Source organism: Heloderma suspectum, chromosome 2 (genome assembly GCF_057233095.1).
Source record: "Heloderma suspectum isolate Gila_16-S chromosome 2, 16-S_ref, whole genome shotgun sequence".
Classification (NCBI taxonomy): domain Eukaryota; kingdom Metazoa; phylum Chordata; class Lepidosauria; order Squamata; family Helodermatidae; genus Heloderma; species Heloderma suspectum.
The window spans coordinates 179,963,527-179,979,444 of NC_139459.1; the positions used below are offsets into that span (position 1 = coordinate 179,963,527).

At 46.9% G+C, this 15,918-nt stretch overlaps 1 protein-coding gene across 3 annotated transcripts in view; it reads left to right on the forward strand.

Annotated features, from left to right (window-relative positions):
• PPP1R1A (protein phosphatase 1 regulatory inhibitor subunit 1A) overlaps positions 1–15,918 on the forward strand; it is a 92,018-nt gene that overhangs the window by 51,319 nt on the left and 24,781 nt on the right. For all 3 annotated transcript variants that reach the window (XR_014788075.1, XR_014788076.1, XM_084836519.1), the window contains exon 2: positions 3,763–3,823. Coding sequence is in view for 1 of the 3 variants with exons in the window: in XM_084836519.1 (XP_084692645.1) it covers positions 3,763–3,823 (61 nt within the window). In the remaining 2 variants the exon portion in view is untranslated. The remainder of the gene's footprint in view (positions 1–3,762; positions 3,824–15,918) is intronic.

Sequence of the window (15,918 nt, forward strand, 5' to 3'; positions counted from 1 at the left end):
AGCTACCCTTAAGGTTGGGCATAACGCAGTCCATAATCCCCGAATGCCAGTCAGGCAACATCTGAAGACAAGACTGGGCCTCGTTTTTTCAGAGTACATCTATACTACCAGTTGGAATAACAGCCATTCCTTCTCTTTGGGGTACCCAAGCTTTGCCAGTCTCTGAAGGGAGACTAGGAGGTTTCTGACCAATAGCAGCTCTAGGTTTTGGGAGGACTCAGGATGTTCTTAACTCTTAAAATGCAAGGGGCACGACTTCTCACTTGGGCATCAGGTACCCCCACCATTGGAATATGGAAGACCTGTCATTGTCTGGCCAGAGGGGTGCTTGCAGGCAGCAAACAAACCAAAAATTAGGGATAGATGAATCTTTCCATTTCTATTTCTCCCTGTTTCTCATTTTTCCAATCTTAAATTCAGTTCAACTTGAACTATAATCTTTAAACCTCAGATGAAAATGGATAAGTATTTTTGTGCTCATTTCTCCTAATCCATGGATTTTTGTATGTGTTTTGCCTGATACATAGTTTTTGCAAGCAGTTTTCCTAATATAATGCATTTTAGAATGTTGTTTCCCCTTATATATGCATTTCATATATGTACCTTTTTTTTAATTGGAGAACTCCATTACAAAATTTGGAGAAGTACAGATTTTTAAAGATACCGAGTTTCGGTTTGCATACGGCTTCGAAAGTGCAAAATTAAGAAAATTCACTTTAAAATGCAAATTGTGCAGATTTCTCCCCCATCCTTAGTGGAAATATCTTGGCGGCATTTGGCTCCACCAGGACTGGCAGGAACATTAGTGTGCTGGCAAAGGCCATAAAGATCATGCTGTACTCCCTCCAGATGCCCTCACCAGAGGTGGGGTGATGTCTGTTATGAATGCTGTCTCCCTCTTAAGATCCTAAGCAGGCCCTCTTGAACATCTGTTTGCAAATTACATTAGATGAGGTTAGATTTTAATTTATATGTTGCATGCCTTTCCACAAAGGAAATTGTGCCCAATACACAATTGGCTCATGATACGCAAGGTAAACAAATGATACCAACAATGCATAAAAATTATCAATGAGTATTTCGATGCAACAACACATTTCAAGCATTTCAATAATATCTTTGTAACAATGTATACAAAAACATTTTAACAAATCATAGCAAAATATATGTACAGGTATTAACATCTAAGAGAGGTCTCCCTGGACATAGGATTGGGAGAAAGGTATCCTATTGCACCAGTTTTGACTTGCAGTGGTGATCACTTCTGAGCAAGGCCATTACTGGCACACTCATATAGCAAGTGGTGCTCCTAGGATATTTATTTAATTATTTTAAACAAATATATATATCCCACTTCCCCAGAATTTCCTGCAAGGTGGCTTTTGGATAATATATCAAACGCACCCAACAATAAATGAACATTAATTACAGAAGCTAGAAACAAGCCAAAACGAACACCGAAAACAGCACAAAAGTCTCAACAGATGATAAAACACTCCAGATGGCTACAATATTGGACACACACAAAAATTAAATCTCAAATGGGTAGTGTTGAAACACAAATACTGATTTAAAAATGCCTGAGTGAAAGGAGATGTTTTCACTTAGTGGCCGACGGACACTGGTGTGGGCACCAAGCATGCAGAACTAGTGAGGGTGTTTCACAATTGGGGTGCCACCACAGAGAAGGCCAGTGAGAGAGCCCAGAAGAAGGCTCTTGCTAGATGATTTTAGTGTTGGGGCAGTTTCATGAGGGGGCAGAGGTACTCTGGCCCCAAGCTGAACAGGGCAGCCTTCCCCAATGTGGTTCCCTCCAGATATTTTGTATTACAACTCCCCTTAGCCACAGCCAGCATAGCCAATGGTCAGGGGTGACCAGCCAGTTGGAGGAGGGCTGGTACAGGGTTTTAGAGGTGCAGCTTCTGTAGAGAGATGAAGGGTACAAGCTGCATAGGGCTTTCAGAGGCCAAATAAGCACTTCAATGAGGCCTGGAAGGCCTGGAATATATTATATATATTCATATATATAACGAATATCCAGTTTGTGGTTGGCAGCCCAAATAATCAGGCAGCCAGGAGTTACGCTTGAGATCAGCATTAGGAAATGAAGGAGTTGGGGGTTGGGGAAACCAAGCTAAGGTAAGACTGAATGTCTGTAATCTGAAAAAGGGTGATCCTCCTTCACTTTGGAGCCCCTTCCCTCTGGTAGCCCCCAAACTATAAGCCCCCAGCTTTTGCTTCCAAGTCTGGATTCTGCCCCCTAATCTGTGGCTTCTTTCCTCTGCCTTGGCAAAGACTGGGAGAGTAAAAACTCAAAATGGTAGCCTGGGACTTGGGAAAATGGTTCCATGACTTGGAGTGCGTTTTACCAGCTTCGGCTGGTTCACCAGATACAGCCTCTCCTGGACAGGGATCGCTTGGCCACAGTGGTCTAGGCACTAGTAACCTCAAGACTGGATTACAGCAATGTGCTCTACGTGGGGCTGCCTTAAGGCTGCTCCGGAAGCTGGAGCTAGTGCAGAACGCAGCAGCTCAGCTGTTGTCAGAGCCTGTAAGCGTGCACCTCCTTTGCTGAGGGAACTGCACTGGCTGGCTATTTGCTACCAGGCCAGGTTTAAGGTTCTAGTACTAGTGTACAAAGCCCTAAACAACTTAGGACCAGGATACCTGAGAAAGCACCTTCTCCCTTACCAACCTGCCGGGTCACTGAGGTCATCAGAGGGCATGTTCCTGGTGGTTCCACATGGACCTATGGCCCAACTGGAGTCCACCAGGAAAAGAGCCTTCAGTGTGGTGGCCCCCTGCCTGTGGAATTCCCTGCCGTTGGAGGTCAGGCAGGCACCAACGTTCTATTGCTTCTGGCACCTCCTGAAGACATTGTTATTTTGGGAGGCCTTCCTTGAGTGACCAGCTGCAATTTATCAAAACTCGGTTTTATCAGAACTCTTGTTTCTTTTTTAAAAAATTAATTATTTTAACATGGTGTTTTTATTCTTTTATTCTATCTGCCGTTCACCGCTCCGAAATCTTTGGATGTGGAGTGGTATACAAATATTGTAGGTAAATAAATAAATATTTGTATCTCTTGGCATTCTTTGAAGATGACGTTGTACTTCCTCTGAAGTCCTCTCTCCATCAGCGGCAGTAGCTTGGGGTGACCGTATGTAGTTTTCCATGGTGGCGGAGGTGGTGGCGCTACCTAAATGGTTTTACAACATTGGCCACCTGGTGACTAGAAAAGAGAACCAGTGTAGTGGTCACAGTAGCCTTCCCCAACCTGGTATTCTCCAGATGTGTTGGACTACAACTCCCATCATACGCACCAAGCTGGAATGGCCATTGGCCAGGCTGCCTGGGGATGATGGGAGTGGTACTCTAACACATCTGGAGAGCACCCGCTTGGGGAAGGCTATGTTTGGGGAGAGCCAGGTTCAAATCCCCATTCAGCCATGTAGCTCACTTGGGTGACCTGTCACACACACTCAGCCCAACCTACCTCACAGGGTGGTTGTGAGGATGAAGCGTGGGGAGGAAAACTATGGCTCCTGACTAGAATGCCTTGGAAGAAAGGCAGGACATAAATATAACAAAATAAAACCAAGTCACCCGCTGAACTAGTGTGCATAGTCTCTAATGGAAAAGGGGGCTTTGTCATTGCTGTCTGTCCAGTGACAGCTTGTATCTCACGTCTGTTGTGTTCAAGTGTTTCAATAAATCTGATTATGAGTGACTAACTCTCCCTGGCTTTCTCTTTTTCTATAGATCCGAAGACGTCGCCCGACTCCCGCCACCTTGGTCCTGAGCAGTGACCAGTCATCGCCAGGTAAGAGCAGATGTATGACTCAGTGCATGCACTGGGGTCTCCCACTAGTTTGTGGGTGTCATTTTCTGCCATTCGGACATGGATGAGGTCAGTCCCGGGGGGTCTTTGGGTCATGGTTTAGGACAGAGCACAAGATCCTAAAGGGTTGCTCTGTCTTGTGCTGTTGAGCCATCCTTTTCATGGTACACCAGCCCAGCCTTCCCCAACCCGGTGCCCTCCAGATGTTTTGGATGACAGCTCCCACCATTTCTGGCTGTTGGCCATGCTGGCTGGGGCTGTTGGGAGTTGACGTCCAGAACATCTGGAGGGCACCGGGTTGGGGGAGGCTGCTCTAGCCTGTGCCATCCTCTGTCATGCGCACTAAAGGCAGCATCTCATAGTGCTGCTGGTCTGCCCCCCCCCCGCTACCCCCTTTTGGCTATTGCCGCCGGTGTGTCCTTTCTGCTGCTTTTTCTGGGAGCTAGATGCTACTGAACTATTGATAAGGCCCTTTCCAACATTACCTTAGTCCAGGGGTGGGGAACCCCCACGAGATGTTATTGGACTCCAACTCCCAGCAATCCCACTCAGCATAGCCAGTTTTCAGCGGTGATGGGAGTTGTAGCCCAACAACATCTGGTGGGGTCCCCTGCCCCTGCAGCAGCAGCAGCCCCCGAACCTGATGCCCTCCAGTGCTCCGGTAGCGTCGGAACGTGGTTGGTGTCCACAGGTCCTGGGAGATCGGCCCTGTCATGGGACGGAACCATGCTGTGGGCTGTACAGATGTGGCTTCCGATGCAACTGGAGTAAGGTGGGAAAAGCAGGCGCTGCAGCTCCTTCACATCAGAAGGGGCCCTAAATGTTCTAACAGCAACAGCAGCTGAAGAGGGGATGGAACTTTTCGAAACGTTCCGCCCATTATAACAAATGGTCCACTTTGTCTCAGGTCCTGACCCTGGAGCATGTCTCAGTTTGGCTGGTCGTTTTTCCTGGTCTAGGTAGCAGAAGGTTCCCTCCACAACTTCCTCTCTATGGGCCAGTTAAGGGGAAGGGGTGGCACCAGAGTTATCACTCTGCATCCTCGTGCAGCTGACAGGGCCCCACCCAGCACTGAGCCAGGGCTCATCAGTGCTGATACCTGCCCTGGGCCCTGCTCGCCAGGCCAGCCCACCCAAAGCGGTGCAGTGGTAAATTTTGAAATGTAGGAGCTCATCATAGTCGTGTCCCTGAGGAGAATCCAAAATTGCAGGCAGCTCTGTTGATCCCTATCAGCAAACCAGCTCTAGCAGTTTTCATCTTCACTGGGAGCAGGCCTTTTGTAAAGCTTGTTGTTGTTGTTTATTCGGTCAGTCGCTTCCGACTCTTCATGACTTCATGGACCAGCCCGCGCCAGAGCTTCCTGTCAGCCATCGCCACCCCCAGCTCCCCCAAGGTCGAGCCCGTCACCTCCAGAATATCATCCATCCACCTTGCCCTTGGTCGGCCCCTCTTCCTTTTGCCTTCCACTTTCCCTAGCATCAGCATCTTCTCCAGGGTATCCTATCTTCTCATTATGTGGCCAAAGCTTTGTAAAGCTAACGGGTCTTAATTGCCCATTGAAGACCAAGACACCCCAAAATACATTGCATCACAGCAGGGATAGCTCACAACCATATACAGTATTTTGCTACGGTGAGGATTGCAGTTAAGCTGAGAGGGAACAGAGAAACATGAGGGTGTGGCAGATAATGTCATCGCCCCTGCTAAACAGAAAGTCCTGGCACTTCAACCCTGTAAGCCCTGGCTCCTCTACAACACTGGTGCCACCATTTTAAATTCCCCACAATGCCCTGGGGTGCCCGATGTAGCATCGCTGCAGGGCATTGTAGAACATTTGAAATGGCCACTGTCTGGTACTGCTCAGGGGGGCAGCCACCCAGCGGCAATCAGAGGAGCAGTTCTGCCAGGTAAACCTACTGGGGTGGAGACCCACAAGCACAGGAGGGGGTCCACACAGGTCACAAGGCCAAGGACTTTCACAAGCCTGAGCAGGCCCCAGATAGAACCATACAGCCTGAGATTCAGAGTACATTAGAAGATGTAGAGGGCACTGAGCCAAGCCCCCAGCTATAGTATATAGGGCAGATTCTGTTTAGAATTTCACACATGCTAGGCTCCCGTTCCTTTCTGTTCATTGTCCCTCATCAGTATTATATTATTTCAGAAGCAAGATGGCTTGGATTTCTCATACCCTGCTTTTGGTGGGGCCTAGGACAAGATGATAGGCCGAGATGCTAATCTCAATAAATGGCTGAAGTGTTTTATTTTAATTTTTTCTGGCTTTGCATCCTCGAAATCTGGCAATAGACTGAAAGGATCAAATTGGATGTGATGATGCACAGTTATGTGACTTTCTCCCAAAAGCCTCTTATGCAAAGCTGCCTTAGCAGGAGACTATGATCAAGAGTGAGAAGAGTGGTGGCGGAGAAAGGTTTTGCTTAACCCTTTTCCTTCTTGACTTTTGTCAGCTCAGAATCCCTTCCCCACCCCCTACTCCCTGCCTTCAACCTGGGAAAGCAACAAGCAGCAGGAAGGGGAAGGGTTGAGCCACTTTCAGTCACAGTCCCTGAAAAAGGCTTTGCATCATAAATGTTTATCTATGTTAGAGGTGTTGAATCCTGGGCCTGTGGGCCAAATCTGACCCTATGCAGTTCCCCAAATAGCCATGCCCCCTTCCTCTGAAAGGGAGGGGAAACCCATTTCCCTTAACCACCGATTGTTTGGTAGTTTCCCGGCCTTTGTGCATTTTTTACCCCATTCGAAAAGGTTGAAATGCCCCTCCTAAGTCTTAGTTACTCACAGTAGGGATTTTAGACTAAAATACGCTGGGGTATGTTGGGATCATCTTTGTGTGACAACCCATCTTGGAAGCTGATGGTGAAAGCTCCCAGCTGTGTTCCTCCTCCCCAGCTATATTGTCAGGGATGAGTCCAAGCGCCTTGAGATGTCTGACAGATCCGATTCTGAATCGGAGTTGGGGCAGCTAGATCAGAGGCCGGGGGAGAGACCCTCCCTAGTGAGCCAAGATGCTGGGAGAGATTCCTCTGAAGGCCTTGACAAGCAGATGGCCCAGGCTGAGTCCCTGCCCCCTCCCTCCACCATGAGAACTCCAGTTGCGGGGGGGGGGGCATGACTTAAGAGATGCTAGGACGCGTTGCAACGCAAAGCGGGAAAGGGGCAGGGCTCAGACACTCCACCAGGATAGCCACTCTTGGAAGCCAACGTAGGAGGGAGCCACCCTAAGGGAGGGGCATCACTGCAAAGCAAGTCTGGCCATGAGGTTCATGCCCAAACTGTTGGCAACTTCATTACCCTCCGATTCGTCTCTTTTAATTAGAGATTGCAGATTAGTTGTTTATGGGCCTGAGGCAGTCTGAGAGGTTCCTGGAATCTGCATTTGTAGAGAGGCTAGTCTCTAGCAAAATAAAGCAGTATAAGCCTGAAGCTTTATCTCCTTGTGGTGTTGATTGTGAAAGGGAAGGACTTTCCCAGGGCCTCATGTTCAAGTGCTCCTGATTTTGACGTAAGCGGGTCTTTCCTTTCTCAAAATGTAGGAAATAGGGAATGGCTCAAGGTCATCTCATCTGACTGGCTTTCTGTCATAAGTTTCATGAGAAGTAGAGCTGTGCCAAAACTGCTCACAGTTATTCGCAACCATTTTTGACTGTGCCAAAAAAAAAATCCTCCTCCCGTTTATCACTATTTTTGACATGCCTTGTGACAATATTCACCTACATCTACATTGCACTCATTTGTTTTTGCTACGAGTTGCCTTAATGCCATTTATTGAAGTTATCACATAGCCAGATCTGATTGGCTACATAGCATTATGACATCATTCCATTCACTCCATGATCCCTGATTAGGTAGGATCACCCATGTGATTACTCAAGGAAGCAAATGCTGACACTCAATTTCCCGTTATTCCCCTCATCTTTATGTAGCCACGTTGAATAGGCTATGTAATGATTTGACATTACGGCATTCATTACATGGATTCCTAATGGGCTGGCTGGGATTGTTTGTGTGATTATTCTGGGGAGTTGGGGAGAGAAGCAGCAGACAGGGAAAGCAATTGTGCTTGTCAAGATAGGACAACTGAATATTCACATAAAGCATTTTTGCAGGGAAGGGGGCTTCTGCTACCCCCCTGAAATGGCTGTTTCATCCAGAAAGCCAAAACTGGAGAATATTCCCTGTAGCTGTGTCATGGGCCAGGTTGGTTTCCACTCACCTCATACTTGCCCCCTAGTGTTGTTCTGATCCCAGTACATCCAGATCCTTGGCAGGACATGGCACCCATCACATTTTTTGGTTTCACAGCATCCCTGCTTTGGCTGAGGAGGGTGGGGGACCATAGCTATGGCATTGCCATCAAAAAGGTCTATCCTCTCTCTGATTGTTCCTGCACATGAGTTGATAAATGTAGGGGGGGCATCCCAGAAGGTAAACAATGAGGCATGAAAATCCTTCATGGGATGCTGTCCTAAAACAAAATCAGGAAAGTTTGGCTGAACCAACCAAAGAGGAAACCATTGTATTTCATGGTTGTGTGGACCAGAGAGCATCATAAGAGAAACTTCTCATTGTTTGTGCGGCCTCCTCCCTCATTTTCCTGCACTGTCAGTTTCCCACAGTTGCAACTGGCCTGCACAAGACTTGACAGTCTCTGTCCCAGGGTTGCTTTTGTCAGCTTTTCTGTCATGCCAGATAATTGACCGCCTGTCTGACCTGTGCAGCTCTGTGCTTCCTTCCCTGTCTGGTTTTTCAGGAATTTGTCATGGCAGATTGTTGATTTGGCAAATACGTCAGGAGCAGGGGATGGCCAGCAAGTGATGCTATGCTGCTATTGGAAAATAAGCCCCTGATGCCAAAAGAGATCTTTGAGATGATGAGCTAGGAAGAATCTGGAGCTTCTCATTCCACATCTGGAAGGTCATGGAATCTGGGTAATAGCAGATGCCCAGGAATTTTGCAGGGATTCATAAGGTCTGTTCAAGTGATACTTGGCCACTAGGTCAGCCTTCTCTAACCGTGATGTGTTGGACTGCAAATCCCATCATTCCCAGCCAACATGCTGTGCTGGCTGGGAATAATGGGAGTTGTGGTCCAGCACATCTGGAGGGCACCACAGTTGGAGAAGGACACCTTAGGTGACACTTTCAGATGATACTTTTCCATTAAGTTAACTTGTAGCTGGTTCAAATTGGGAGAGGACCTCAACTTTGCTCACTCCTTCCTCCACTGAAATGGGTGTTGATCCAGACCCATCCTTGGAAGTGATGGCCAGGATGCCTATGCTTGCTCATTCTCTGAAGATGTCCTGGATCAATCCATGCTGTAGAGATATCTTTGCTGTCCCCATTCAGGATACCAGCAAGCTGACGAATAAGCAGTGACATTCTCTTGAGCATGATTGGCTTCTTAAAAGCAACCTCTCTTGAATGATCAAATATGAATGAGTCCCTCCATGGTTCAGAGGAATGCTCCTCACAACACAGCATGTTTCCAAAGTCCTCAGAGTCTGATGGTCCAAAGTAGGAAATTGGTGGCAGCGCTGCAGTGAGCAATCTTACGACGTTTGTTTCCTCGGGGAAATGTGCTTTAGACTCATCCGAAAGGGAGCTTTGTTTTGACAGTCTAGGAAGGATATTCTTCACAGGTTATTTTTTTTCTGTTCTTCACAAGCTGGAAAGGAACACCATTATTCCCATGGTGCCCAAACCCAAACACTTTGTATTGTGTTGTGCATATAGTGGTGCAGCCTCTCATACTAATTGGTGGAGTGGGTGGCATGACATGGCATTCCCACTACCATTCTCATTGCTCAGGCAACAACAAAGGCTAGAATGTTTGCAGTCTCGATTCCATGAGGGAAATGAACATTGTCAGTGTGGCTGAGATTAAAACACAGACCCTAGGGACAGGGATAGCTTTATGGTGCCTATGCCTAGGGAGGAAGAACACAATAGACTAAGAAACAGGAACCTGAGGGAAGGATAAGTGGAGAAGAAAGTTACTGTTGTGAGCCACTTTGAGCTCAGATTTGTTGTTGGAAAAGTGGCACACAAATACGAAATTCAATCAGACTAAAAAGAGGAGGTTTGAGGAAATGGGCAGAGATGCCTGATAAACTGAGAATGCCTTTTTAAGTTGATTAAAATCAACATGAACAAAAACCTTTAACTTGATCGATGAGCTAAATGCTGCAGCCCCATTTTAAAATGGAGAGTACTCTAAGCAGGTCATCCTCTGATGGTCTTAAACCAGGGATGGGGAATTTGTGCCCTCCAGATGTTGTTCAACTGCAACTCCCATCACCCCTGATCATTGGCCATGATGGCTGGGGCTGATGGGAGATGGAGTCCAACAACATTTGGAGGGCCATAGAATCTCCACCCCTGTCTTAAAGCTTGGGGGCTTGGTACATGCTCATATATCTTTAAGATGTTGTTGTTCCATTCCTTTCAGAATTTCTCTTTGCAGGGGTGGGAGTGTCCCTGTCTTGCTGTTCCTTTCAGATGTATATTCTTAGGGGTTACACACACACACACACACATATATATAAGGGGAGTGCGAGAATAAACTGGAGGAAACATATTCCTTCAGATTCTCCATGACCTGGCAGGAAATCAAAGTCCTGATACTACAAAACTCCTTTGCATCCCAAATTAGGATAACGAATACAGCCTGGGCTGGCATGCCTTTAGCTACCTTTCCAGCTACTGGAGAAAAAGTTCTGAACACTTGCCTGCTATCAGATCAACAGAGGTTACCTGTGTGTGTGGGGGGGGGGTTGTTATTTTAAAATTACTTAGCAGTGGAAAGCAGTTGAATTCCTCTAGCTGCATAAATTAAAGCTCTTTCATCCCAAGTTTAAGCAGTTCCCTGGAGCTGCCAGGTCAGCCCAGCTCATTTCGACGGTAATTGTTCGGTCTCCTGTACTCACTGCTTTGCAGCCATGTTGCTCTTTCAGGAACAGAATGAGGAGGTATCTTTTTTCTTTTTTAATCCCCCGACACAGAAGGCTTCTGTGCGCCATCTTCTACTGTGAAAGGAGAACGCTGCAGCCATTGCAGGCACGCTTCATCATCCAGGAAAAAATATCCTCCTTGGAGAGATGGAAAGTGACAAGTACAAAATACTGGCTACTGTGACTGGAGCCCCACCTGATCAGACCCTTGGAGACTGCAGGGTCCTACCTACCATCTTTGAAACTGATTTTCCAAAGGGATCCAGTGATCCCCACTGGCATAGAGTCCCCAGGAGAGTTGGGGAGGCAAAGGACTTCTCAGTTCTTTTAAAATGAAACTGAATGGAAGGGCACTCTGATCTCCTTAGTGCTCCTGGACCCTCTTAAAGGGCAGAGCTGGCTCTTAGTGTTGGCTTCCTTCCACAAAGTGCAGCTTGGCTCACTTTCTTGAGGCATCTGGAGCTATTTATCTGCAAGCACTATTTGGCAGTACACCTGCTTTTCACTGTGACTTGGTATATGAACAGCCAGTTTGTGAATGGTTGGCTATTTTAGATTATCCTGCCATTTTTTACCAGCTTCCAGCTATATAATTACCTGCTTCAAGCCACTCCTGTGCCTATGGTTCTGTATACGCTGCTCTGAAACTTTCAGTTCCTTTGCCATAGTAGGCTGCTCCCTCCTACTTGCCAAAGAAGGTATCTGTATTCCTAAAAGGAGGCAAGATTTTGTACTTGGATGGGATGGGAATAAAGATAACACAAACCTCTTCATAACAGGAAGCCTGACTGGTAGATACGATTTTGTTGTTGTTCAGTCGTTCAGTCGTGTCCGTCTCTTCGTGACCCCATGGACCATAGCACGCCAGGCCTTCCTGTCCTGCGCTCTCTCCCAGATTGTGCTCAAGTTCATATTCATTGCATCGGTGATGCTATCTAGCCATCTCATCCTCTGCCGTCCCCTTCTCCTTTTGCCTTCAGTCTTTCCCAGCATCAGGGTCTTTTCCAGGGAGTTTTCTCTTCGCATTAGGTGGCAAAATATTTGAGCTTCAGCTTCAGTATCTGTCCTTCCAATGAGCACTCAGGGTTGATTTCCTTTAGGATTGACTGATTGGACCTCCTTGCAGTCCAGGGGACTCGTAAGAGTCTTCTCCAGCACCACAGTTCGAAAGCATCAATTCTTCGGCGCTCAGCCTTCCTTATAGTCCAGCTCTCACAGCCATACGTTACTACTGGGAAAACCATAGCTTTGATTAGACGGACCTTTGTTGGCAAGGTGATGTCTCTGCTTCTTACTATGCTGTCTAGGTTTGCCATAGCTTTCCTCCCAAGGAGCAAGCGTCTTTTAATTTCATGGCTACAGTCACCATCTGCGGTGATCTTGGAGCCCAAGAGAGTAAAATCTGCCACTCCTTCCATTTCTTCCCTTCTATATGCCGGGAAGTGATGGGGCCAGATGCCATGATCTTCGTTTTTTTAATGTTGAGTTTCAAACCAGCTTTTGCACTCTCCTCTTTCACCCTCAACAAGAGGCTCTTGAGATCCTCTTCGCTTTCTGCCATTAGGGTGGTATCGTCTGCATATTGGAGGTTGTTGATAATTCTCCCAGCAATCTTAATTCCGACCTGTGATTCATCCAACCCAGCGTTTCTCATGATGTACTCTGCATATAAGTTAAATAAGCAGGGTGACAATATGCAGCCTTGTCGTACTCCTTTCCCAATTTTGAACCAATCGGTTGTTCCATGTCCGGTTCTTACTGTTGCTTCTTGACCCTCGTACAGGTTTCTCAGGAGACAAGTAAGGTGGTCTGGTACTCCCATCACTTTAAGAATTTGCCACAGTTTGTTGTGATCCACACAATCAAAGGCTTTAGCGTAGTCAATGAAGCAGAAATAGACATTTTTCTGGAATTCTCTTGCTTTCTCCATGATCCAGCAAAAGTTGGCGATTTGATCTCTAGTTCCTCTGCCTCTTCGAAACCCAGCTTGTACTTCCGGTAGTTCTCGGTTCTCATACTGCTGAAGCCTAGCTTGTAGGATTTTGAGCATCACCTTGCTGGCATGTGAAATGAGCGCAATTGTGTGGTAGTTTGAACACTCTTTGGCGTTGCCCTTCTTTGGAATTGGAATGTAAACTGACCTTTTCCAGTCTTGCAGCCATTGTTGAGTGTTCCAAATTTGTTGGCAGATTGAATGCAGCACTTTAACAGCATCATCTTTTGGGATTTTAAATAGCTCAGCTGGAACACTGTCATCTCCGCTAGCTTTGTTGTTAGTAATGCTTCCTAAGGCCCACTTGACTTCACTCTCAAGGATGTCCGGCTCAAGTTCAGTACCGCACTATCATGGCTATCAGGGACATTCAGTTCTTTCCTGTATAGTTCTTCTGTGTATTCTTTCCACTTCTTCTTAATCTCATCTGCTTCTGTTAAGTCCCTGCCTTCTTTGTCCTTATCATGCCCAAACGTTCCCTTGAGATCTCCAGTTTTCTTGAAGAGATCTCTAGTCTTTCCCATTCTGTTGTTTTCCTCGATTTCTTTGCATTGTTCGTTTAAGAAGGCCTTCTTGTCTCTCCTTGCTATTCTCTGGAACTCTGCATTCAGTTAGATATATCTTCCCCTTTCTCCCTTGCTTTTCGCTTCCCTTCTTTCCTCAGCTACTTGTAAAGCTTCATCAGACAGCCACTTGGCTTTCTTGCACTTCTTTTTCTTTGGGATGGATTTCGTTGCTGCCTCCTGAACAATGTTACGGACCTCCGTCCATAGTTCCTCAGGCACTCTGTCTATCAGGTCTAATCCCTGAAATCTATTCCTCACCTCCACTGTATATTCATAAGGGATATGATTTAGGTCATACCTGAATGGTTTAGTGGTTTTCCCTACATTCTTCAATTTAAGCCGAAATTTTGCAAGAAGCAGCTCATGATCTGAGCCACAGTCAGCTCCAGGTCTTGTTTTTACTGACTGTATAGAGCTTCTCCATCTTTGGCTGCAAAGGACATAATCAATCTGATTTCGATATTGACCATCTGGTGATGTCCATGTGTAGAGTCATCTCTTGTGCTGTTGGAAAAGAGTGTTTGCTGGTGATGTCCATGTGTAGAGTCGTCTCTTGTGCTGTTGGAAAAGAGTGTTTGCTATGATCAGTGTGTTCTCTTGGCAAAACTTTATTAGCTTTTGTCCTGCTTCATTTTGTACACCAAGGCCATGCCTGCCTGTTATCCCAGTGATTTCTTGACTTCCTACTTTAGCATTCCAATCCCCTATGATGAAGAGGACATCTTTTTTTGGTGTTAGTTCTAAAAGGTGTTGTAGGTCTTCATAGAACCGATCAACCTCAGCTTCTTCGGCATCAGTGGTTGGGGCATAGACTTGAATTACTGTGATGTTGAATGGTTTGCCTTGGATTCGTACTGAGATCATTCTATCGTTTTTAAGATTGTACCCCAGTACTGCTTTTCCCACCCTTTTGTTGACTGTGAGTGCTACTCCATTTCTTCTAAGGGATTCTTGCCCACAGTAGTAGATATGATGGTCACCTGAATTAAATTTGCCCATGCCTGTCCATTTTAGTTCGCTGATTCCCAAGACGTCGATGTTCAATCTTGCCATCTCATGTTTGACCACCTCCAGCTTACCTTGATTCATTGATCTGACATTCCAGGTTCCTAAACAATATTGTTCTTTACAGCATCGGATTTTCTTTTCACCGCCAGACACATCCACAGCTGAGTGTCCTTTCGGCTTTGGCCCAGCCGCTTCACTCTTTCTGGCGCTACTTGGAAATACCCTCTGCTCTTCCCCAGTAGTATATTGGACACCTTCCGACCTGAGGGGCTCATCTTCCGGCGTCATCTCTTTTAGCCTTGTGATACGTTCCTTGGGGTTTTCTTGGCAAGAATCCTGGAGTGGGTTGCCATTTCCTTCTCCAGTGGACCACATTTTGTCAGAACTCTCTGCCATGACCTGTCCGTCTTGGGTTGCCCTGCACAGCATAGCTTATGGCTTCACTGAGTTACGCAAGCCCCTTCACCACAACAAGGCAGTGATCCATGAAGGGGATATACGATTTTATCCTAGGATAATTCTGGCTTTAAAGCTGGATTTCAGAACACTGCCAGTCTCATAAGTAAACTGGATGGTGTGCAGACTGCAGCAAAATCCCCCCTCCCTCCAGTAATTTGATTTTGGGTTCTTGTGTTTTAAATACAGCTGTGCTGAATGTCATATTTAACTAGAGGCATGCATCTGTCCTTCCTTTTATAGAAAGTAAGCTGAGCATGTAGTAGCATGGCAAACTCAATAGTTTCTGGACAGGCCATTCTTCTTTGTCCCTTTTTGATCTATGTCTCAGCCTGGTCATGGGACTGAGCTGGTGTTCAGCCTTGGTAGATGACCTGGTCCTGGAGGTTATCAGGGAGAATACCTCTCTGTTGGTTCTTTTCAGCCCATCTAGCAAGGGCACTTTGGAGGGGAAGGAGAGAGGCTGGAGGAGGCTGAGGATAAGTCATATCCTCACCTCTCTGGTCTCCTCCCCTCCCTGCCCGCCAGAACACCTCCAAGGTCAATTTCCCCACCTCAGAGAGGCAGCTGGCGCAGTTCTCTCTGCGCCAGCTGTGAGGGAACAGGGGTCGGATCTCAGACTCCCCCTTCCAAAGTCGGAGCGCTATGTCCGACCTCAGAAGGGGTTTTCCGAGTCATCCTGGGTTCCCTGGGATGCTCACCCAGGGACTATAGGATTGCTCTCTTCATGGCTGTTGACACCACATAGATCATGGGTGTCAAACCTCTTTCAACCTGAATGCAGTTTCAGAGAAACTCTCAGGGGATGCATTCTAGTGGTGGGAGGGGCCAAAGGCAAAAGGGGAGTGGCCAAAATGCCAACACAGCCCTTACTTCTAGTAAGTGAGCCTTAGGAGAGGCTTTTCAACATGTTAGAATTGGTGGAGGGGGGGGAACTGCACAAAGGCCTGGAAAACCACCAGACAATTGGTGGTTGGAGGAAAGGGGGTGGGGCCAGGGAAGGGAGCATGATGGGGAACCCCAGGGGGGCCAGATTTGGCCCGTGGGCCTGAGGCTCAACACCCCTGGCATCGATGATAAC